The sequence below is a fragment of the Peromyscus leucopus genome, chromosome 13 (assembly GCF_004664715.2).
Source record: "Peromyscus leucopus breed LL Stock chromosome 13, UCI_PerLeu_2.1, whole genome shotgun sequence".
NCBI lineage: Eukaryota > Metazoa > Chordata > Mammalia > Rodentia > Cricetidae > Peromyscus > Peromyscus leucopus.
The window spans coordinates 38,712,869-38,738,088 of NC_051074.1; the positions used below are offsets into that span (position 1 = coordinate 38,712,869).

Genomic DNA, 25,220 nt, shown 5'->3' on the forward strand with positions numbered 1-25,220 from the left:
GACTCTAAACATGGAGACCAGTTGCTCTTCATCTTATTTGAGAACAGAATGGGAGGAGATGAAGTTAGGTTACAGGCAGAGGGACTCTGGGAAGATTGAAAGCAGGCCAGGAAATCAGGCTACCCTGGATGGGCTAACACACTAGTTGCTGTGTTGACTCTGAGGTTACAAAAGAGACTGGCCTCTCCTTGCGGATGTCTGTCTGGAATAGGGAGAATCTTAAACAGGGGAGGGGGGGCAGAGACAGGCCTGAGACGACCTTTACCAGGCTGTGTCCTCTCAATATCCTGGCTGTGATTTCCCTGCTTTACCTACCTACAGGAGGTCTAAGACAAGCCTGTCCCCTATCCCTTCTCCGGTCTCCAGAGCTGACCCTTGCTCCTGCCCCAGGGCCATAGATGATGTAGAAGCAGCCACCCAGAGGGTGGGGACGTGCTTTCTCTAGGGTGTGTGTGTGGGTTCTTTCTTTATCAGTGCCTGTCCTGATTTGCCCCTATGACCTGGTCCAAGACTCCTGGGTTCTTGAGGCAACCCGAGTTATTGTCCCACTCTAGACATTCAAGACAACAAGCGGTTCCATGGGGGAGCTCACTGGCCTTCTGCTTTACTAGATGCTTATCTCTTGTCCTCTCCGTCCCCTCTGTCCCCTGCCTGCTCCCCACAGGCATGGAACACCTGGAGAATGGGCCCAGTGTCTCTGTAGACTATAACACCTCTGACCCCCTCATCCGCTGGGATTCCTACGACAACTTCAATGGACATCGTGAGGATGGCATGGAGGGTAGGTGACCCATGACTGCCAAGCTCTCGCTGAGCTGGGCAGCCCTGGCCTGTGTGACCTTGGTTCTCTGGGGTCTCTGTAGAGGAGGTGGCTTTACGTGCAGCTGGCAGTCTGTGTTCTGTCTCTTTGGAACCTGCCCTCAGGTGTCTCCAGGCTGTATTCTTAGAGGTCAGAGCATGGGTATGTAGATGGAAGTGTTTGGGGTCTAACAGCTTCCATGAGGACCCCGCAAAAATGTCTGAGAACTTAACGTGGCATTCCAAGATGCAAGAGAGAAAAAACAACAACAAAACAAAACAACACCAAAACGAGGTGCAGAGCGGGAACAGTGTCTGTGCCTACTTCACGTGCCTGAAAACACCAGCATATTTCATACCCAGCTGCAGGCAGGTGTGCCCTGGAGCATTCTTGGTGGGTCCATTTATTTGTTTGGCTCTTGGAATATGTAGGAATGAGGAAGGGTAGAGATAGAGGACGAAGCCAGGCACCCTTGAGATGCCCCTTGGGTTGTAGCCCCCCGGCTTGTTTTCTGGTTCAGCTACAGGGTGGCGGAATGTTAGAGCAGGTTGGAGGGTCCCCTGCATCTGTCTTCAGAATTGGGGTGACTGAGATCTTCTGAAAGGCAGGACCATGACTTACCCCTCAGACCCAGGCTGTGCCCTCTCCAGGACACCAGTGGCAACCTCTCTCCCCACCAAAGCCATCTGGGGCTCGCTCCAGTGATGGAGTGGTCCTGGGGAGGGAGACCATGGCCTGGGACTCTCACCTGTTTACCTCTGCATGGCTGTCCTCTGTCACCCTTGCCCAGGCATCCTTTATGGCTCTGCTCTGGAAGCCATGCTACAGGCGGGTATCAGACGGGATGGAGGAGGGAGGCTAGCTGAGGATTCAGGGGTTTCATAAGAGTGCCTTTATGTGCAGCACCCCAGGGTTGGTGGCTTGCCCTTGTACCCTCTCAGGGGGCCTCCTCCCACTGTGGTCCTTCCCCCCCCGCGCCCCCATACCCAGTTCCCATCTTCTGAGTGCCTGAGTGGCCTGGGCATGGGTTGGAGCTGAGGATGGAATGGATTGTCTCTGAAGCCGCCGCCGCCGCCAGCCAGCCTTGCCATTTCTCGTTTTGGGGAAGTTTTGCATTTTTAACAAGAACACTTGGCAATTTGAAGGAATTTTTAATACCTCGCCATCTCTCCCTGGTAGGGATTCAATGTGGTGATGAATGTAAAAACATTTCATGAGCTTCGAAGTGCCAAGAGAATCAAAGGTAGAAAAATTAAGGACTAGAAGGAATGGATGGGACCAGTTCAAGGGAGGAAGGAGAATGGAGGCCTAGGGTCTGAACAGGGAAACCTGGGGTGGCAGGTGGGTTCGGTGGACAGGCAGGACAGACAAGGGAAGGTCCTGACTAGCTCTGCAGCCCTCACCCCATGACCTGCTTCCCCAGCAGGGGAATGGAGCTGGCAGGACCTCAGGCCAGTTACAAGGTCGGCTGGTCTTATCAGGACAGAGGGGCTTCTATGAGCAGGCAGAGAAGCTGGCCCTTTGCCCATAGAGGGGTGGATTGGGGCTCTGCTCTCGCCTTCCTTGCCTGGCCTGACAGCCTAGGCTGGGGCGGTTGCCAGGAAATAGCTGCCCTGGGCTCTGACTGTGTGTGTCTTGCTGCCTGCCCCTGGGCTGCATCTCCATCGGGCCTGGAGACCCCAGGGCAAACCCAAAGCTTGAGCACGGACCATGTTCTAGTCCTGTTCCTGTCGGGGAGCCTTTCTGTGGAAGGTTCTCTATCCTGGGGGAAAAGGGGTCGTGTGTGTGTGTGTGTGTGTGTGTGTGTGTGTGTGTGTGTGTGTGTGTGTGACTAATGGTCAAGAGGAGGAAGTGGGAGACCTCTTGCCACCTTAGTTGTGGAGAACAATGTGGTTCATCTGTGCATAGGCTAGGAGGAGGAGCTAGTGAGGGAAGAGAGGAAAGAGATGGAAACCCATATTGGAAATAGGCTCTGTCCAGGTACAATGGCCAGGGAGAGGGGGTACCTGCCATCTCAGGGACTTCTTCCTGGGAGTCTATTGTCTTAGCTCTCTTGGGTTACCATTTGAAGGCACCACAGGTGGACCCTAAGTGACAGAAATTTGCTCTTTCGGTTCTGGGACTGGATTCTGAGAGCAAGGCTGATGTCCTTGAGGCCTGTCCCTCAGCGTGTGGACTCTGCCCTTGCCCTGTGTCCGCAGGTGTTTCCCTCTGTGTGTCTGTGTTCTGTTCTCCTCTTTAGGTAGGGACCATGGGTATACTGGAGTAGGACCCGCCTTAGTGACTTTCTTTTTGCCGTAGCCAATTCTTTCTTCAGCCGCTGCGCTCTGCAGCCTGTGGCCCAGAGGGGAGGGCTCAGTCTGTCATATGTGGGATGGAGCTTTTTGTGTTCCGTGCCGTTGGAGACCCAGGCCCAGGTTTCTGACTAGGGAGAAGTGAGAGTCCTGGGTTGTGGTGGAGAGCCGTCTGGCTCCTGCTGCCCTCTTCCTCAAAGCTGCCTCCACCTCCCTCTGCGCTGGTGTGGAGCCAGCCAGCTTGGCCCTGGCTGACACCACAGTTTGAGCCTCCAGGAGTCCCATTAGTTCCTTGGCCTGCAGTTCTGAGCCCCATGCCCAGGTCCCAGCACCCCTTGGGTGGGGGCAGGGCTTTGTTTTTTTGCCTATGCTGCACAGAGCAGTGTCCAAATTCTCCCGGAGGGTTCCAAGGCTCTCGGAAACAAGTTCCAGTAGCGGGGTGGGGTGGTGGCCTCTGCTTCTGAGGAGCCGAGGAGCCAGGAGCCAAGCTGCCCTCAGTGTCCTCAGCCTGCTGTCCTCCAGCTCCTCGGCCATCAAGCTAATGGGAGTCAGGCTGGGGACCAGAGCTGGTGCTGAGACTGGAAGCCAGGGTGGAGGGAGAAGAAAATTCATTCCACGCCTCGCGGGAATGGCAAGGGTGCCGTTACCCGTTGCTTCTTCTGGGTTTTTACCTGTGTGAGGTGCCCAGCTGAGCCAGGGCAGGTGGCGAGGGGTTTGGTTTGATGCCCAAGCTTCCAAGTGCTCTGGCTCTGAGGAGAACCATACATTTTCTTAGGGGAGAGTTCTAAGCCCCCCCCCCCTTCAGGTCTTCTGTCTAGGCTGAGAAGATTGCCTTGTCTACAGTTAGGAGTCCCTGGTTTGGGTGACTATGGAGGTGAGTTTGTCCAAGGACTAACTTTTTTGTTTTATTTTTTGAGAGAAATGGGGGAAGTTGGGGCAGGGAAAGACGCTACAGACAGGCAGCAAATGAGGAGAGAGACACAGAGATGTGGAGAGGAAGATCTGGGCCAAGGGTCCTAGGCATCCCTGGTGACCCCTTCCTGTGGGTCTTCATTTTTCATCTGCATAGAAATAGGATGTAGGGGGTACTGGAGAGTTGGCTGGGTGCTTGAGTACACTGGCTGCTCTTCCAGACAGAGGATGTGAGTTCAAGTCTCAGCAACCACATGGTGGCTCACAGCATCTGTGACTCTCCAGTTCCAGGGGCCCTGAGGCTCTCTCTTCTGGTCCCAGGAGGCCCCAGGCACACAGGTGGTGCATATGCATGTATGCAGGCAAAACATCCATACAGAGAAAATAAAAAAAAAGATTAAAAAAAAAAAAAGAAAGAAAGAAGATGTAGGAGTAGACAGCATTTCTTCTCATTCTGAGCTCAACCAGTATTTCCTTTAGGGACTTATGAGAGGTTGAGATGGTGCTGTCTCATTTACTTTCTCAACTCTTGAGCTCCAGGGAGAAAGAAATGGCAGAGTGGTTGCGTCAGTCAGCATAGGCCAGCAGATGCTGCAGTAACAAACAGCCCCATTCACATGGCTTCCTCCAGCCAAGCATAGTCCCTGCTCAAGGTATCTGTCCACCAAGGATGGGAATAGACCTCTGTTTACCCTAGTTTCCCTAGGGAGGGGGGCTTCATCTAGAAGTGTCTCTCTCATTGATGCTACCACAGGAGGAGGACTCTGATGTTCACTAGGCTTCTGCCAGGAACTGACATGTTCTTTCTGCTCACATTTCATTGGTTAAAACAAGCCAAGGTCTATGTCTAACTCCAAAGGGGGCATGAATGTTGTGTATGTGTGCAAGACAGGAAACTTGAGTACGGGTGGAACAGACCACTGTGTACTGTAGTAGAGTCGGTGGTGTGGAGTCTGGAGTCGGACCGTCTGTTTGCAATCCTTGGTGAAGCCGTTGTACCTCTCTCTGAGACCTTGTCCATAAAACAGGTGCCAAAACAGGACCTTCCACCTAGAGGAGGTACTTCAGGGTCAGTGAGGGCCAGTGCCAGAAGTTCAGGGTTAGCTAAGTGCAATGTTGGCTGGACTTAGTGTCTGTGGCGGCCATGCTGGAGTAGATAAGACAAAGGTGGGATCTTATGAGTCCTGCCCTTCTAAAAGGCCCCTGTCCCTTTCCCCTCTACTGAGGCTCTCTCTTCTCTCTATGGGAATCCTCTCCATCTGACCCACCCTTGAGACCCAGGACACTTGCCTCCAGCATCTGCAGAGTTACCCTCCCCCAGCCTTCAGGTTCCTCATGGGTGAGTTAAGGGGACTGGATTCCTAAAGGGGGTGCCAGCTCTAAACCACGATGATGGTGATGCTGCTGCTGCTGCTGCTGCTGCTGCTGCTGCTGCTGCTGCTGGTGGTGACCGTGAGAGACTGATAGCACATTCTGGGTGCTGGATGTTTTTGGTTAACTCCCCTCAAACACCATTGGCAGAGCGTTGTCTTGTCACCTCTGGGCCTAGCTGGAGCCGCTGGGTTTTGTTCACCTCTGCCCTTTCGCTCTACTCTGTCCCTTCCTCGTCTCCATGACACTAAGGCTACTCCCATTTCTTCTCCAGTTACTCTGACATGACGGAAAATCTAAAGGGTTGGTCAATTCAGATGTCAGTTCGGAGTTGACACCTCACCTTGTCAGCCCTTGCCTGGCCATCACTCTGTGTGTGTGTGTGTGTGTGTGTATGTGTGTGTGTGTGTGTGTGTGTGTGTGTGTGTGCGTGTGTGTGTGTGTGTGTGTGCGCACATGTGTACACATGTTGTATGTATTTGTGTGGTGTGCATGTGCACATATGTACACGTTTGTGTGCCTATGTATGTGCTTACAGGACATAGAAGGGTTACTCTTCCTAACTTGAACATTTCCAGGTAGGAAGAGAGGAGGTCACAAACATTCTAGAACTTTCTCCAGGCAGCATTGAGAGACTGAGCCAGTCACCTGTAGATTCGGAGGACTGTGGGTTTGTGACTCTTGAGTGCCTTGTCAGCAGATCTGGAAACTTCTCATGGGGGCCTGGTAGCTTCTCTGGATGTTCCTTAGTCGCTGTGCTCTCCTCCTGGCCCCCTTGGGTGGAGAGACACTGAGGTGTGAGGGCTGTGTCTCAGCGTGGAGTATCTGTAGCGACAGTGACGTGTATATGCATGAAATGACTGCTTGGGAGGATGCTGGGTTTCTCTTCCATCCCCCTCAAGAGAGGACTGATCAGTGGGTTCAAACACAAGATTGGCGTGACCCTGTGGGTAGAGGACACAACTGCCATGACCCAGCATCTGCCAGCCACCTGCCTAGCATCGCTCCCGTGGGCTGGGCTGGCCCTGTCCTGATGCCCTTGGTCCCTGAGCTGGCCTGCCCTGCCCTGCTGCTGGCAGGCTTGGGCAGCAGTCTGCGTCCGGAGCACATGGTAAGCTGATCCGTTCCCTGCTGAATGGGTCTTTGGTCTCTCAATCTCTGCCATCGGGAGGAGGTGGAAGGCTGGAGCCACACTCTGAGCGGTGCCAAGCTTGCTGCCCGCAGCCCAGTGCCCAGATGGAGGCTGGGGACAAGGAGCATGTACTGTGCCCCCTCAGGCTCCCCTACCTCTCCTGCCAGACCTGGAGATGAATGTAAGTTAGTTGGCCCTGGCCTAGGGTACCGTCTCCTCATCCATAGCCAAGAAGTGGAATCTAAGTTCCTATTGATCACGTGCTTTTCTGACCTGCAAAATAGGCTTTCCATCTCCCCTCCCCTCTCCATTCTCTCCTCTCCCATCCTCCCTTCCCTCTCTGTCCTACCATTCATCTACCCTCCCCTGCTTCCATCCTCCCCTTCCCCATCCTTCCTTCTGTCCTCTCTCTCCTTTGGTCCTGCCCTCCCTCCCTCTTCCTTTCCCTTTTTTTTCTCCTCTCTTCCCCTGGTTCTTAATCAATCACTAATTACAAGTGGTAGGCACCAAGTTAGTCCTGGGGTTTGGAGAGTCAAGTCTTAGGGATGCTTGGGGATAGGAGCAGGAGTGTCACATACGTTTCCCAGCCACCCTGAACCCACAGCCAGATGGGGAAGGGTCCTGGCCAGGTGACAGCCTCTGACTCAGAACAGCTGGCTGTAGAGGGATGGCATGTGGCTGGGCCCTGACAACGGATATAGCATCGCCTCTCAGAGTTAAAAGGCAGGGACACTGGTGGAAGTCTAGAAAGCTGAGGTTAAGAAGAGCACTCAAGGCCAGGCGTGGTAGCTGAGGCAGGAGGAAAACCTTTTTAGAAAAAAGGAATTAAAAGCAATCACGTCAGCCCGGCTTTCCCGAAGGCTGGGTCTTTAGTGGATGTTGGATAGATCTGCAGGAGGTGAGGGTGCCTAGAACAAGGAGGCGGGGTGGGGGTGGGGAGGGGTGCAGATGCTGTGTGCTGCTCAGGGTGGGTCCATGTTTCCTCAGCCACGCCTGGGCCCTGCTGCTCATTGCTTCCCTGCTGTTGAAGGCCAACGGCTTGCCCCCTTTAGATTGCGGGTTTTCAGAGATCCCTTTTCTAGGGGACTAAGAGCTGGATGGTGTCGTACTGGAGCAAGCCCTGTTCTCTTGACTGGTAGACCCCGTCTAACAGGCGAACAGCACAGACAGGTCCTAGGCTCACACCCCCGGACATGCCACTGGAACCTCAGATTTACCTGGGCAGTGGCAGTTGTTATACCCAGCTCTAGTGGCTGTGGACCCCCCAGGAGGGCGTCAGGCTGCCTTAAAACCCAGACCCTCAGTAGGGAGGGGGTTCTTTTTGAAATCTGGAGTATGCTTCTCAGCACTGAGGTGTCCATCCCTGCTTTGAGGATGCCTGACCTCGGTCTCCCTATCCTGAATGTTTGCCTGGGACTGGTACCCGAGGCTGGTGCAGAGGGTCTGCCCTCCGTCTTGCTGGCAAGCAGCTCCACTGGTGACTGCCCCATCCTGCTCTGGGTACTTCTCCCCCTCAGCAGCTTCATCAAGGAGCTGCTCTGTGCCCGGGCCTCCCTGGGGCCTTTCTTGCTACAAAAGCTCTGTCCTTCCTGCTTTGGAGACCCACCCTCTGGGGCTAGTCTTCTTGCCTGCTTTCCGTCCCACTGACAGTTTGGGGGCTGTTGGAGGGGAAATTGTTTCAAGGGATCTAGGTCTGGCAGAAGATCAGTCCTTTCCTGGATGCCATCCTTCCCTCTACTTCCCCGGCTGCCCATGGGTGATTTATCTCTTCTAACTCTCTTTCCTTTCCACACCCCTTCCTGCCAGACCTCCGGAAGCCCCGGGAAGCTTAGGCTGGCTTCAGCAACAGGCTGGCTCAGCAAGGATATGGAAGTGCCTCCAAGTGTCCTGTGGAGGGAGGGTCTCAGGCAAGGAGGGAGGAGCTAAGCATAGGCTTAGCATTTGGGCTACTCTGGTCAAGTCCTAACTCTGGTTGGCCCTGGGCAAGGTGCTCAGCCTTTCAGCCTCAGTGTGGAGAGAAGGAAAACACCTGGCCGAGGCCAAAGACTCAGAGGTTCGTCACAAAGCCTTGCCTCTCTCTAAGGGACCTTGTAAAACACTTCTTGAAGCGAGTCAGACCACCTTCTGGCCATCCCAGCTAGAAGCAGACTTTGAAATCAGACCTCTGGTTGCATGACCAGTGTTGGTTCCCACACTGCCCAAATGAAGGCTGTACCACCCCCCCCCCCCCCGGGTGGCTCGTCTCTTGATGATTCACTTCCCAGGCTGGGTCTGTCCCCCAGCATTGGTCACAGCCCCCTCCACATAGGACATGTCAGAATGCAGACGAGAAAAGGCATGGTTCTAGCCATCCTTGAGCCCACTGTGCTAATGGAGGGGGGGATGGAGCACAGATCACCTGTGGCGTGTGGCACCTGGCCTCCTCAGTCTCCTTGCCCCTTTACTTCGCAGGTATTTGTTGAATGCATACGATATGCCAACCCCTTCATCCCCCAGTCGTTGAGGACAGGACAGTGGAGGAAACAAGACCATAGGGCTTCTGTTTTGGTGGACGAAGGCAGATGGTTTAAAAGAAAATTAGGGGCTGAGGTCATGACTCAGTCGTAAAGTGCTTGCGGAAACTTGAGGATCTGCATTTGACTCCCAGAACCCATGTCAATGCCCGTCATGATGGTGGCATGTGCTTTGTGATCCCAGCATGGTGAGGCAGAGATGGGAGGATGCCTGGGGCTTGCTGGGCAGCCAGCGCAGCCTACTTGACGTGTGTGTGTGTGTGTGTGTGTGTAAAAGGTCGACAGCACCTAAGCACCCCAGGGACGACGACATCTGAGGTTGTCCTCTGACCTCCACACACTCGCATCCATGCATACACACCCGCACAAATGCACACACAGAGAATTAAAGGCACAGGATAAGAAGGTGTCCGAGTATGTGGTGAGACAAAAACTTGAGCTCTGCTCTCCAAAGAGGGATTGGGATGGGCACAACAGTTAGAAATGTAAAAACAGGGTTTACCAATTTCGGTCTTATTAAGTGGACAGCAAAGATTTGAAGAGGATTGAGCTGCCCAAGTATACAACTGGGGGAGAACCTTCCAGGTGGTGGGGATGACAAGTGTAAGAGTCCTGGAGCAGGAGCGCAGGATGTTTGGGGATCACAAGTGGTGGGTGATGATGTGGCTGAAATGGAGGCTGTGATAGGAGAAAAGGTCCCATCTAAAGGGGACCAGGTCACTTCAGATCTGGTAGCCATCGTGAGGTTTGTAATGACTTTTGCCCTAAGCTCTTCCACCAAGTGTAGATGATGAAGACCTTCCCAAATAGCGCGTCAAGAGGCTTCTCATTTTTTTCAGCTGCATGATATTCTATCATACCTATGTGCCGTATTATTCACTAGTATTTTCTTTAAAACCTGTATTTAAGTAACAGACCTTTTAGGTTATTTCCAGTCTCCCTTTTCTGTTTCTAGAAAATGCTGTTATGGGTCATCTTGGGAATGTACAGTTTTTATTTGTGCAAGTCCTAGGACACCTTTCTGAGGGTGACGGGCAGTGTGATAGGTTGGCCTCTTTAAGGGCTGTACTCATTGACATTTGCAGCCAGAGGGCAATCTGCTCCCGCCGCCCTGTGTTCCCCTCCTGAGTGAGATACTGTAGAATGGCCCGAGCATCCTCTGCTTCTGCCCATTTCCCTGTAGTTTCGCCTCTGTTTTATAGATGAAGTAACGCATACAGAGAGATTAGGGTTCCTTAGCAGTGTTTACATAGCCAGATGAGGGATGGAGCCCGAGTTCTGGTACCCACTGTCCATCATCCCGGAGCATCTCCCTATTTCTTCACAAGAGCAGGAGTGTGGAGGAACCCTGCCCTCCTGTCCCATGCAGCTTTGAGGTCCAGAGCCCTAGGAGCATGAACCTGAGTTAAAACAGGAAACCTGACTCACCACTGTGCCTGCATCCTGGAGACCCTTGCAGATCAGTGGCAGGACAGGAGAGGCCAGCCTCGGCAGCAAGCTGGAGCCACAGCTACAATTTCTCTTGTCCCCTCCCATTACCAGCCCCAGAGGGGCAGCTTGGGAGTCTTGGAGGGGGGTGGGAAGGCATGGGCTAATTCTGCTGTGGGTGGAGCCGCAGCCATTGCAGGGTCAGCTTGCTGGGGGAGGGGGGCGAGGATTAAGTTTCAGCATTTCTCAGATGAAAACAAATCGGCCTCTTTATTGCTCTGCTTGGCCTTTGGGACCACTATAGGCTGGTGCATATTTACGGACTTCCTGTAAGTCACTGGCTCTGCCCTAGTCCCAGGGCAGAAAATAGCCTTAGATGAGTTTTAGAGCCTTTAACCAGTGGCAGGCAGGACAGGAGAAACAGGTGTCTCAGCCAAGCAGTGTCTGGCTGGACATCTTCCCTGAGGTGGGCCGGCCACCATCACCCCTTGGTACCCTTGCCTGTGACTCCCCATCTACTGCCATAACTGATAACACTTTGCTGAGCCCGAGGCCCCTCTGTTATAGGGTGGATGGTTGGGGAGAGGAGGGCAGAGGTGGGCATGGGTTTTAGCTGTCGGCCTAGGATGGAGGTCTCATAACTGGGAGAACCCCTGTAGTTATGGGGTGAGAAACGGGAATGGGTGATGTTTCATTTTTCTCTTTTAGGTTCTTTTGAGACAGGGTTTCTCTGTGTAACCTGTCCTAGAGCTCGCTCTGTAGACCAGGCTGGCCTCGAACTCACAGATCCGCCTGCTTCTGCCTCCTGAGTTCTGGGATTAAAGACATGCATCCCCGCTGCCCAGCTTCGGGATGGCTTTTCTTGAAGTTGGGGTGAATTTTTCCACGCATGCTTCTGTGTGGGTGGCACGAGTGATTGTGGCTAGTGTCTCCAAAGGAACAAGGCAACCTCTAGAGTTCCCTGACGAGACAGACGCGCTTTCTGGGTAAAGAGGACGCAATGTCTTCCACTCCAGACTCCCTGTTCCCTCTTCTCTCCTTTCTTGAAACTGTTTGCGCCCAGAGCCTCTCCCACAGGGACATAGCTCTTCCAAGGGCAGAGCTGGATGCCCTCCAGCCCTGCTGGCTCCAGCTGGATTCTCCTTGCCTGGTGAGCCGAGGCCCTGACTTCTCACTGCCTGGTTTCCCGTCTTGACAGCTGTCACCGACGCTTATCTGAGGCTTTAGCTGTGTGTTGCTTTGATTGCTTGGGGAAAATAAAAAAGGGCCGCGGCAGCGAGCATTCTTTGATGTTGGCTCTGTGCTCCCCCACCCCCAGGCCAGTGAGGTCAGACTTCGATATGAAAGCAAAAGCTTCCCTCAGATCTTTCTTCCTCCCTCAGAGCCTCCTCGGTCTTGAACTAAGGTTGGGAACCTTTGAGTCCCCCCCACAGGTGACTTCTTGTGGGAAGGGCCAGAGCTGGGCCAGGGGGCTGCCTCCCATCCTGGAAGGTTCCCTGTGGGGTGGAGGGCCTGGGAGTCAGGGAAGGTCACGTCACTCGTCACAGACCACCCGTGTCCACTGCCCAGCCCACACTCACGCATGTAGAAAACTCCCCAGACCCCTCCACACAGTTCCCTGTGATGCACTGAACCCCTGGATTACTCGGCAGACACCCTTCTGTGGAGAACTCCGTGGGTCACTCTGCACAGCCCCCTCTAGTGTGCTGAAGCCGTGGACTTCCGTCCCTGCGCGCCCCTCCCCCACAGCGGGAGCTGTATTCTAAAGGCACACAGCCCCTTTGGCCCCCCAGTTCTTCTGTCATGCCGAGAGAGCTCATGTCATTTTGAGTGAAGCTTCGAGATTGACCCACTAATGAAGGTGGGTCCTTAGGTGACCATGGACCTCTCAGAGGTGGTGTCACGTGGTCCTGTCATGCTCATAGCTCTCCTCGGAATGCATGCAAATCCCAGGGAGCCCCTTCAAGGGATCTGAGTACTAGTCTGGCCGCCACCCGTGTATAGGTGGGTGGTTCTGAGCTGTCTTGATCACTGACTGTTGGTGCCTCTGAGCCCTGGCTCTGTGCCTTCCTGTCTCCCTTTGGATGCTCCTTTGTCTTGGGGAGCAGAAAGAGCTTGTGAACAGGATCATCTTTAGCTAGCTCCTGGCTGCTGCGTTGGGCAGACAGTTCCGGAGGCCAGTGAGAGACCCGTTTAAGCGTGGACACCTGGTGAGTGGTACAGGCATGGATTCCTTCTCCTTTGCTCCCCGGACCCCTCCCCCTTCTTCACCTTCTCCTCCACCTTCCCAGGTGAAGATGTTTCTGAAGCATGCCCACGCCGGGAGCAGTGGGTGAGGAGAGGCAGGAGGGCCCTGGGCGGATGTCCCTCTGTCCTTTGTCCAGTGCATACATCTGCCCGGGAGTTGACAGTCCCCTTCCTGCAGAATCGTATCCTATTCTCAGGGAACATACTCCCAGACTGGCCCTGCCCGCTGCCTTCCTGGATTAGATGTGGAGACCCCCAGAAGGCTTGCTCCTCACAGCCTGCCCTGCCCTTGTAGCCTTGAACTGTGCTTCTTCAGGTCTTTTGGGCTGGGGGGAGAGCCTAGGGAATTCTGGGACCTTGTTTCTATCACACACACACACACACACACACACACACACACACACACACAGAGACACAGATAGACACATACACACAGACACACACACACACAGACACAGATAGACAGACAGACAGACAGACAGACACACACACACAGACACATACACACAGACACACATAGACAGACAGACAGACACACACACACAAACACAGACAGACACACACACAGACACACACAGACACACACACAGACACAGATAGACAGACAGACAGACACACACACACACACACACACACACACACACACACGCATGCACGCTTGCATACGCGCGTGTGCACACACACAGCCTCAATGCTGCAGCTGGCCCAGGCGACAGACCCTCCCTCTTCCCCTCTTTCTCACCACCCCTCCCTCTTCCTCCCCTCCCCTCCCTGCACCTTCAACAACTTGAAGCCATGTCGGTCATAGGGCGTGGGATGCTTCTTCCTGTTCCCCACGCCTCTGACCATGCCTGCTGCGTCCTTCATGATCCTGGGTTCTCCCTAGAACAAGAAATTTTAGAGCACCATGCTTTTCTCGGTGCATTTTGCCACGCCGAGAACTAAGCCAAGCCAAGGTCACGCAGTAAGCAGTGGAACTGGGGTCCCGTCTTCTTTTCTAACCCCAAGACTGCCAGAAGACAAAACACACCATCGTTTTGTCCCTTAAGAACAAGAGCTAAGCGGCTGAGGAGATGGCTTAGTTGTCCAAATGCCTGCCTTGCCAGCACGAAGACCCAGGTTCTATCCCCAGTACCTATGTGCAAAGCCAGGTGTGGTGGGTAGGTGTTTATAGTCCCAGTGATGGGGAGGTGGGCACAGGAAGATCCTTGGGGCTCAATGGCCAGTCCCCTTAGCCTTCTTGGTGAGTTCTAGGCCAGGGAGGGACCCTGTCTCAAAGGGAAGAGATTAAACAGTGCCCGAGGAAAGATATCTGATGTTGGCCTCTGACCTGTTTATACACACAGGCACACGAGTACACACTCACTCTCACAAATGCATGCATGTGTGCACGCAGAAAGAAAAAGAGGGAGAGAGAGGAGGGGGGCAGGCACTAACACTGCCTGAGAGCTGAGAGCCAGGCTTGGGAAGATGCTTCTACACCTGCCTGGTGAATAGACAAAAGGGGTTAGGATAGAAATGGGAATCAGAACAGTGAGAAGGGACCAAGCCTCTCCAAGTTGAGATCATAGCAAGCTGATCTCCCTCCTCCCTCCCCCCCAAACAGACTCTGCTGGGCCAAGGCTGTCCTGGGAAGGCTGGGGAAGTCACTGGATCTGCAGGCAGAAGCTGCTTCTCCAATGAGGTGTGGCCCTGTAGGGTCCCACCAATTTTGTACTGTTGGACTGGCAGGAGATGCTTGTGACTTCCGTGTGCTGGGGCTCCTAGGACCCTCTAGCCACCTCCCTCTGGGCAAGCGTCCTGGATCTGGCATAAGGGATGGCTTCCTTCCGGAAGCCAGTGTCCCCGAGTTGTGATCTTGGCTCTGACTGTAACCATCTGTGGGAGCCTCTGCTTCCTAGAGTTGGTTGACTGGGATTGGGTGGACCAGCAGCTGAACTCAGGATGTCCCCTGGGCTGACTGTCTTGTGATTCTAGGAAATGGCCTGGGATGACTGCCCGCGGTGGCAACAAATTTGGGGACTCAGTGAATCCTGGGGACCTGGAAGCAGCCACAAGGTCTCTGGGTCCACCTCCCGGCCTCTAGAGTCTAGAACTTGTGTGTAAAACTACCATGCCCGGGGCTGTCTCTTGGATGCAGGGGATGCTGGCTGCTTCAGAAGTCAGAGCAGAGCTGTACCGAGCATCTTCACTGTTTCAATGGCATCACATTCTTCAGGGCCGGGTCATTTCATGAGACTCCTGTCTTGGCTGGACATCCAGTGCCATAGTATTTGAGCAGAGAAAGGGAAGGCTGAATTATATATCCTGGAATGAGCATTAGTGTGGTATGTATTGGCCCCATGAGAAAGGGCCCCTGAGATGCTGCATTCTCAGCAGCTACATCCCTAGTAGATGATGGATTGGTATAAGCAATGGGGTTAGGTGTACTCTGAGGCTGTGTTACGGAAAGTGTGGCTTCCAAACAGTGCAAAGTAGCGTACTTCTCGTGTGGGCTGCCATAGAGCCTCCATGTGAAAGTGACGAGGAGCCCTAGGAGCAGGTCAGTGGCACAGATAAGCCAGTGAGGGTGGACTATCCAAGGGGTGGGTGCTCAGAGGACATCACACATCCTGAGTGCCTGTAGGGGTCTCTTGGAGGACATTGGTTAGTTCTGAGCCACCCACAGGGTACCATAAAGTCAACAGAGAGTTGACAACATTGAGAGCTAGGAGCCCCCTGTTTCTGTTACTTAAAGATGAAATGGACTTTCTTGGGGAGATGGTAAGGTCCCAGAACAGGAAATGTTTAGATTCCATTGAGGACCATCATTGGCTAAAGCTGGCTGTGTCCACAAGAGCATTTTAAAATTCTGACTCCCAAGCCACTGAGAGGTCTGTCTTTTGGGTGTGAAGTGGGGCCTTGAGGCCACCAGGGTCTCCCTGCCCCTCTCTTCTTACCTTGCTCCACCCCGTGCTGTGGTGGTTTGAATAGGAATGACCCCCATAGACTCATGTATTTGAATGCTTGACCGATAGGGAGTAGCACTATTAGGAGGTGTGGCCTTGTTGGAGTAGGTGTGGCCTTGCTGGAGGAAGTGTGTCACTGGGGGTGGGCTCTGAGCTCTTACGTACTCAAGCTAGGCCCATTGTGGCACAGTCTCTTCCTGCTGCCTGTGGATCAAGATGTAGACCTCTAAGCTACCTCTTCAGCACCATGTCTGTCTGCATGACACCTTGCTTCCTGCCGTGATGATAATGTACTAAACCTGACACGTAAGCCAACCCAATTATTGTTTTCCTTTATAAGAGTTGCCATGGCGTCTCTTCACAGCAATAGCAACCCTAACGAAGGCACTCATCTTTCTCCTTTTTTGACATAGGACCGCTCTGTGTAGTCCAGGCTGGGCTTGAACTTGCTTTAATCATGTGTTAGCTTCCCAAGGGAAGGCTGTGTCCAGCCAGTCAGAGTTTTTAGAGGACTCCCCAGGGGCTTCCATTGCCTTCTGAAGGCCATCAGGTTGGGGTGACTGTTGGCGCTTGCTCTTTTCTTTCTTTCTTTTTCAACTGTCCATGTAATTGTTGTTTATGGAGATAAACCAGTTTTTAGCCCACATATTCATGTTTCATAGTTCAGGAACACAGGTCGGCAACGAATCTCTGTGGAGCGCAATCCAAACAGTTCTTTACATTCTGAAGTCACTTCACACTCTGGGACATACCAGCCTTCCTCGTATCTTCAAAAATCTTTCATGGAATCATAACTGTTGTATTTTAAAGCTAACCTTCCCTAGCAATCATTTCTGTAGAAATCTGCATACACCTTCTTTCTTGGTTCAGCCATGCCAAACTTATAGTAAGTGGGAGCTCCCAGGGCCACAATGAATGCGTCAACAATGTGAACCCATAGACGCTTGGCCAGAAGACCATGCCTCTAAAGTTTTGGTACCGGAACTCATGGTAGTGAATGTCCTCTACGCCGCCAATGTCCTTCCCGGTTTTCGCAGAAGATCAATACTTGTTCTTGTACCTAGTATTTCCATGGTAGTGTCCATGGGCAGGACATAGTGCTGCACATCTGCAGTCAATCCAAGTCCTTAGGAGGTGGAGGCAGGAGGATCAGGAATTCAAGGTCGTCTTCTGCTATATAGTGAGTTCAAGACCAGCTTGGGCTACATGAGATCTTTTATCAAACGATTTAAAACTATCAAAGGAAAAAGACAAATGTGTGTAATTAGCATAGCAAGTGTGTGATCTCATGGGGTTTGGTACTCAGAACTGGTTTAAGTTAAATTTATTTTAGCAATTCACAAAATACTACAGATGGTGTTCAGATGGAAAATGAAATCAAATTGGGCGGGTGGGGACAGGCATGTCTGTGGGGGCACCTTAACTCTTTCAGGAGCCTGGACAGTGTTGGTTAGTTCTAGAAGGTGCTGTGGCGACAAAGAGGGCCTTTGCCGCAGTCCCTATGGACTATGGGCTCCACCAGTTTGGAGTCCAAAATTCAGGACACTTTTTCTAGTTCCATTTTCCCTCCGTATCTTGGGAATCCTTTGGTGTTTGTTTTTTTTTTTTTTTTTTTTTGAGACAGAGTTTCTCTGTGTAACAGCTCTGGCTATCCTGGAACGTACTTTGTATACCAGGCTGCTGGCCTCGAACTCACGGAGCTCTGCCTGGCTCTGCCTCCCCCAAGTGCTGGGATTAAAGGCGTGCGCCACCACCGCCCAGCTTGGGTTTGATTTCTAATATGCAAAAACAGAAACACTGTAGTCTGTGATACTGGCTGCCCGCCTTGCTCGCTCAGCCATGTCATCAGTGAGGGCAGGGCAGGGCCTTTATAGGGCCCCCGAGGAACAGCTTTGTTCCTCCCTTTGTATTTCCTCTGTACTCATAGGAAGCAGCTGGCACTGGGAGGCAGGAGAGGAGCTAGTGTGTGATGGCTGGTGCACCGGGGGACTTAGAGAGGCTGGTGGTCTTCCCCTGGCAGGCTCTCCCTCCTGAGCTGCAAGGGCGGTTCCAAAGTGGCTATAGCCTTGAGCTGTGGAAGCATCTAGGTGGTCATAGAGGGATGGGGGCCAAGGGAGGGCAGTGGGGGAGCCTTCCAGGAGAGAAACAAAGTTCCCACTGGCCTGGGAGTTGAGTTGGAAGTTTTGGCTGAGATCCAAGTAAGGCACAAACAACACGGAAGGACCTGGTGTCCTGGCGGCTGTCCTCTGGAAATTTCACCTTTTAGGGCAAGCCAAGCGAGCTTGTGGTGGGAACTTCCAGCCACCTGCCTGTGTGTTGCTGAGGGGTTGGCCACACATCTCTGGCTGGCTGAGGATGACAGCGGGCATCTCGACCCTCGGAAAAGTGGTCCTCCTGCCCACTGTGACGGCCACAGATGGCAATAAGCAGCACTAACATCCGGCGGCTTCAGACGCCCCAGTCAGACAGACACCCACCGGCATTCTGAGCAGCCTCGGTTGGACTGTGTCAGGGTTCTCCGGGCCAGAAGCCAAAGCTGCTGGGACTTCTGGCCTCCTCCTCTGGTGGCACCCCAGCCCTCTCTGGGACACACAGGGACTTTTTTCTCTTCTTCTAAGCCATTGAAGTGACTCTGCTTGGAGGTGGCGGGGAGTTGGGGTGGGGAAGGGAGGGGAAAAACAACCTCTCCACCTTACTGCTCAGCAGCTGGAAAATTGTTATCATCTGTTCTGCCTTCCATTTGCTGGGAGTGGGAAAAATGTGGAAAATTTGGGAAAGAAATCTCAGTCCCTCGCATAATGCTCCTTTCTCTCAGGGGCTGGTAAGCCTCGCCTATTCCTCTGGGCTCAGCCTCCCTTTGCTCTGGGGTCTCTCCCTTTGTTTTCTGTAGTTTGGAGCTGCCCTGGGTTGGGGACCCGGGGCTTGGCTGGCCTGGGCTGGGCGGCTGGAGTCCAACCCCTGTGCCGGGGCAGGTTGAGCTGGGGTTGAGGTTGGGGCTGGGTTGGGACTCGGAGCAAGGCCGGGCTGGAGGGGAAGCCACTGTGATGTCATTCAAGAGCTGCATAGCTGCTGGATGATAAGTGAAGCCCAGGGGACCCAGCTGGCTGGGATTACAGACAGAGTTTGATCCCACTGGCTTCCTACAAGCCAGCATGAGCCTGAGCCGAGAGGGGGAGAGAGCGAGCCAGAGTCGAGAGAGGGAGGGAGGGAAGTGTGTGTGTGTGTGTGTGTGTGTGTGTGTGTGTGTGTGTGTGTGTGTGTGTGTGTGCAGGGCCGGTCGGCACCGGCTCCTCCCACCCCTGACAGTCCCAGGGAGCCTGAGGAGGACACTCAGCCTGAGAACTGTAGCCGGGCAGGAAATTACTTGAAACTTGAAGCAGAGGGGACGAATCAGAGTGTTCCCACAGCCTTTCTCCTGCTCTGTCCAGAGGGTAAGTACAGCTGTGTTGCTGTCCACTCTGTATGTCCTGCGTGGGCTCCTGCTGGACCTGGGGTGGGTGCTTTCTGCCCGGAGCTCAGTGTCCCTCGGACCTGATACCGGGAGGGGTATGAGGCTGTGCAGGGCCACCTCTGAGTGCACTGGGCTATGCTTGTGTCAACCTTTGTTGGGTGTCCCCTTCCCCAGGGTGCTCTCTGGGTCACATTATGGTTGCTGCTTTTGGTGGAAGGGTAGCTGGGTGGAGGAGCATGGTGGATCTGAGTTGTTTGGTCTCTCTGGGCAATGGTTCGTCTTGAGTGGAAATGGGGTGTGTAGAGAGAGTGTCACAGGAGTCCACCATAGGTGGCTTGTGAAGTGTTATTTGGGGTGCTCCCTTATTTTGTAGATGAAACTGTGGGGTCCCCAGGGCTGACTCTAATACTCCGATTCACAGCTTTCTCCCCGTCCTCATCGGCAGGGCTCTTGGCCACTCTGCTGTTTCTCCAGCCAGGGCTCTCTGAGTGCCCGGGCAGCATCCTGGCCTGGCAGAGGACTTGGTAGCTATTTTTACCATCCTGAATGTGCCTGGACTATCTGGTGCTTGGATAGGCGAGGGTGGGGAGTGGGTGCGCCAGGCTCTGGTTATAGCGCCAGGCTGGGGAGTCAGGTGCCAGGTCTGCTGGGCTCCTTGGGACAAGACAGGTGAAGTCTGGCCAGGAAAATGCACATTTGTTCTGTATGCACGGGCTGACCCGTGACCAGGGTAGGTCATTTGCCTTCTAGGTAGGGTCCCTGCTGGGTAGGGTCTGAAATGAAGGTCACAGTCACCATCTCCCACATCCTCCCTCTGGAGGGCATGGTATGACTCTAACTAGAATGGTTTGTGGGAACAGTACCTCAGGTCCTTCCTAAGGAAGGCCTGGGGACGTAGCTGTCACGATCACCGTATTGGACCCTGTATATCACATTGCTTGACGTTCTTGGTTTCCTATTGCAGCTGGGGAGCTGACCCCCTCTTCTTCCTCCCAGGTGCCATTTCTCTAGCCATCCTCACCTGGAACCATCGTGAAATCAGGAGCATTGCACATGGAGCCAGGTGTCAGTTTGACGTGTCCTTGCAGGGTGACCTTCAGCTCCCCGTAGTGGCCCTGATCACCACTGTCAGCCCATAAAGTGGGCTGAATGGCTTCCTCTGGGCCTCTCAGCTCTAAAAGCTTGAGGCTTTTAAAATGGCTCCCTTTTGCTCAGCTGACCTTGAGTCCCTCCAGGTCTCAATTCAGCTGTGTGTCCCCCCCCCACCCCATCTAGAGCTGTAGTTTTTCTCGGCTTCCTAAGCCGGCTTCTCTGCTTTAATGACCAGAAGTCCAGATGTGCTGTCTCTGGACACTGGCTCCCCACCTACCCCACCCCTCTCTTTTGCTTCAGCAGGAGGGGTAACACCCCACTCTTCCTGGATCCGTGGAGGTGGGTTTGTGTAGCATTGGTGAGGTTACTCACGCAGAGGAAGAATTTGATCTGTGGAGAGACCATGACAATCCCAATCTTGTCATCTCTTCTTTGTCTTCTGTAGACATGAAGAGTTCTTTTAGGTGCCTGCTGTTCAGGGCGATAAAAAGACAGGGGTCTCTTTTGCCACGCCCAGGCTCATCAATTCCCCCCCCCCCCATGGGGACCTAGATCCCCTGGGTGGTGTGGGCTGGTGCCTCCTTTTTTCCTGTTTCTGAGACTGTCCCCTCTGTGGTTCCCTTCAGAGGTTTGGGTGTGGCCTTTCCACCTCTCCTTCTGCTGGTCTTCAGACCCCAGGGGGTGCTCATTCCCCTGTAGAAATTCCCAGAGTTCTTTGCAGCCCGAGCTGGCGTCCTCCTGGATGGCTATAGATGAGAAGTGACCCCAGGTAGAAGCCAGGCTGGCCACTGAGCCCAAGAGGTCCCTGTCACCCAGGTCAAGGCATCATTGGAGCCCCTGGTGTTGCTGAGCCATTGGCCATGCTTCTTCTTGGCCTTGTCTGCTCTCCTGTAGACCGGTTTAAGCTGTTAGGGTGCTCTGGGCAGGAAGTTCTGGGTCCCCCCCCCAAAGGCTTGCATTCTGTCAGTGTGCTCTCCCTCTTCTGTGTGGAGCTTGGATTCTTCACATTAGTTCTGAGTGTTGAACATCCCAGAAGCAGCACCCTAACTTTTTAGATGAACATGTCTCTCTCTTTTTTTTTTTTAATTTATGTGCATTGTTGTCTTGCCTACATGCATATCTGTATGAGGGTGTCCGAGTTACAGACAGTTGTGAGCTGCCATGTGGGTGCTGGGAATTGAACCTGAGTCCTCTGGAAAAGCAGTCCATGCTCTTAACCACTGAGCCATCTCTCCAGCCCTTCTAGAATATTTTTTTAATGTGCATGCATTTTGCCTATAAGTTGGAGAATAAATGAGCGCTTAAAGTCCATCTATGAGCCCCAAGTTAAGACATGTTCATCTAGGGGCTGGAGAGATGGCTCAGCGGTTAAGAGCACTGGCTGTTATTCCAGAGGACCGGGTTCAATTCCCAGTACCCACATGGTAGCTCACAACTGTCTGTAACTCCAAGATCTGATACCCTGATACAGATATACATGCAGGCAAAACACCAATGCACATAAAATAAAAACAAATAATTTAAAAAATATTCTAGAATTTCATCAGCTACTCCAAGATGTCCTTGGCCAAGAAAGTTATTGCTCCCTGACCTGTAGTATGACTAGGGACATCTGTGGGCTAGGCTCTGCCTAAGTTAATTTACAAGGACTTGGCCTAAGCTGTGAAATAGGAGGAATTCCTGCTTTATGGATATTTTTGCTGTAGTACTTTCAGGGAGGATCCTTTGGGGATGGCTTGGGGTCCACCTAGAGCCCTGATTGTCTGCTGGGTTGTATGAAGAAGATACTTGGAGAATGGCAGGATTATCACAAGCTTTTGGGGCTACTTAAATGTAAGGCAAGGAGGATTATGGGGGTACCTAATATGTGCAGGTTGTGTTCTCCACAGAGATAACCTGTAGGGTTACAGTGAACTCCAAGAGGCTCCATTCATATAGACCATATGGTGTTCGGCGCTCTCTGGTCACCAGGGCTAGAGAGAGAGAGAAGCTAGAGTCCTTCCCTTGGGAAACCCTCGGATTCTTGGAGAAGACGGGTACAGTTGTCAGTAATGGTCGCTCAGTGTGTGGTGGATTCACAGGGCAGATGAGTTCCAGGGGCAGTGTGAGTTCCAGTGGCCTCTCCGAGGCCAGGCTCCAAAGAAGGAGGTCTGAAGGTTTTTTTTTGCCATTGGGGTCGGGAGTCTCAGGAACAGTGTGAGGAAGGACCTTTCGGGAGGAGGAACAGCATGTGCTGCATGCCAGAGAGAAGAGCCCAGAAATAGCCGGGTGAGAATAGAGTGGAGACTGTGTGGGGCATTGAGGGCTGCAGAGAAGAGACAGGGCCGCATGATAAAAGAGCTGGTGTGTCCGTCAGGAGGGTTGGGCTTCACCCTCGGGTAAGGGGAGCAGTTGGAAACCAGAAAGCAGAGGATGGAGAGAGGGAGAACATGGCATGCTTGGGTGTGCCAGGCCTTGCTCCGGGGGGCTTAGCTCTTGAATGCTGCCACTCAGCAGACCTTTGAGTAAGCATCCAGACCCCTCGCATGCATCTTGGAAGCCGCTCCAAAGTGGTTTAAGTGGTTGATGCAAGCTGACTAGGCCATTTTAAGGTGGGAGCTGTTTTTTTTTTTTTTTTTTTTTCTGAGTGAAGGGTGTGCTGAGGGTGGGGGGATGGAGTTGGGGGGGCATGCTTTCCCTCTGTGTCCTCCTCTTCAGAACCACATCTCGGTGGCCCTCCTGGTACCTGCCAGTCCCATCTGCTGGCTACCGCACACTACCCCTTCCATGCCTCAGCCCTCATCTCCAGCCTCTCCATGGCTGGCCCAGAGTCTGTGGAGGAAGGTGGAACACAGCCCAGGCTTGCTGTCCCGGCTGCCTCTTGACCCAGCCCCCGCCCCCCCGCCCCCCCTTCCTTTCACTCCTGCTCCTCTATCCCTCAGTCACACACCAGCTTTAATCTCCCAGTGTCGCTTTTCTTACTTGAGGCTGTCTTCATGTGTAGCCCAGACTAGCCCCAAGCTCACCATCCTCCTGCCTCAGCTACCCGGGTGCTGGGATGAGAGGCCTGTACTATCATACTGTGCCTCTAGTATTACTTTTAAGGAGCACAGAGACCTCCCCACCCCAATGCATACTTTATTTTCCTCTAAACTGCCAGTGTCCAGCGTGGGCACAGTGCCTCTTCGCCTTGGCGCACTGTATTGATAGCCTTGCCCATTGGGTGGTCATTGCTGCTCTGGGTGATGTAGACCAAAGAATCGTTATTTGCTTGACATGGACCCAAAGGACTTTTTATCACTCAGTGTCCCGCGCTGAAACCCCTCATAAATCACTCACTCTTCCATACATACCTGCTGGCTGCTCAGGTTAGGTTTTTCCTCTGGGACTCCTCCTAAGCCAGGGTGGGGGTGGGGGGGTGGGGGTGCCTTTCTCAGAGCCAATCAGACCAGCATCTCAGCGTCACCACGGCTGGGCTGTCTGTCCCGATGTCTCAACATGCAACATCTCCCTGCTCTGTTCGGATCCAAATCTCAGATCCAGAGCTACAAATAGCTTGTTCACAGTGCCGAGACTCAGCCCCAGCTCAGGCCTCCCAGTGAGAATCCTTCAGAAGGGCCCTGGGCTCTGCATTCTTAATAATTCCTGCAAAGAGTCCTGAGCATCAGAATTAACAAACGCCTCCCAAAGACTCGCTTAACCTTACCACCTTCCACATCTTTTCTCCTATTCCGTGTGTCGGATGGGCGCGCCTTGCCCCGTCTGCGTCCTGGCCTGTGGTGGTACTGTTGTTAGTGCTTGGCATACCTCCGCACAGGGTGCTGCTGGGAGGGAGCTCCAGCGCGTGGGTCCACATCCAAGTCAGCTGGGGATTTTCCTCAGATCTTTCCAAAACTATGACTCGCCCATCTGGATCCCTGCCCTGGTGGAGCAAGGGGCCCCTTGGTGCATGCAACCAAACACAGCATCCTGGGCTGAGTCCCTCTCCCAGTGGCTGCTAGAACGAGCAGACAGTCAGATGAAGTGAGTGGGGCCTTGAGTCCACCGTGGACTTGTCAGATTTCCTGGAAAAATGGACAGGATACAGCCTGTGACAGACAAAAGAGGATGCTCAGCCAGCCTGCTCTGGGGCCTGGGGCCTTGCTGCCCAGGATTGATAGCAGTCTGGGTGTCTGGTATTGCTAATCTTTCTATTCTCTTCTCACCTGGCCAGGACCCATGACCCATCCCAGCCAGACCCTTCTTCTATGCCAGACCTCTCTGAGTCGTGACCTTCTTCCTTTTTTTTAGAGACTTTACTTGCTTGACATGCTCATGTTGGTTGCTGGGCCTTGGATGAGCTGAGTCCCTGACTCCTCAGACTATAAGCCTTAGATGCCCTTCCCCCAGCCCCTCACAGGTCCCTCTCTTCTCCCTGCCCCTTTATCCTGTTCTCTGGTGTCCGCCTTTCTCTTTTGCCCTTCCTGCTTTGATGGATTGAAACCAGCCTTGTGTTCCGGCTTCTTGTGGTCCCGCTAAATAGGTTTTAATGTGACTGTGGTGGGAAGAGGGAGCCAGAGAATGTGCACCCTGGCATGGGGGTTTGGAGGTACTGACCTGGGTGTCCCTAAGAGGAGGAGGTTGAGAGTGCTCCACAGGTTGGGTATTGCTCACTGGGCCATCAGATGAAGCCCTGCTGGGGCCTGGGCAGGTCTGCATGCCTTGATTTTGCCCTTCTCACAAGGTAGAGGGCTACTCAATGAAGGTACTGTGGTAGCTTGGAGGGCGGGGCCCCTGTGGCCAGCCCTAGGCAGCCAGGAGCAACTAGCTCCCCCCCCCAGGACAGCAAGAGATGTTTGCCTTTGTATTTCACAAGCAGTATTTAATTAAATAATTTACACCTCTTCGATTTTCTTCCTGAGATTCAGTGGCTTGGCAGTTGACATTCCGGACGTTGCTGAGAACAATAGCCCACGCGAGATATGTTACATGGCAGGACAAGTTTAATATTGACATTTTCAAAATCAATGCAGAGGGGAGGGCTGGCTGGCTAAGAGGGGGAAGAGAAGGAGCCG

The 25,220-nt window shown here is 53.2% G+C and overlaps 1 protein-coding gene across 15 annotated transcripts in view; it reads left to right on the forward strand.

Annotated features, from left to right (window-relative positions):
- Positions 1–25,220, forward strand: part of Tns1 (tensin 1) — a 225,621-nt gene that overhangs the window by 150,803 nt on the left and 49,598 nt on the right. For all 15 annotated transcript variants that reach the window (XM_037210277.1, XM_037210276.1, XM_037210278.1 and 12 more), the window contains one exon: positions 665–781. In XM_037210277.1, the coding sequence (XP_037066172.1) occupies positions 665–781 (117 nt within the window). The remainder of the gene's footprint in view (positions 1–664; positions 782–25,220) is intronic.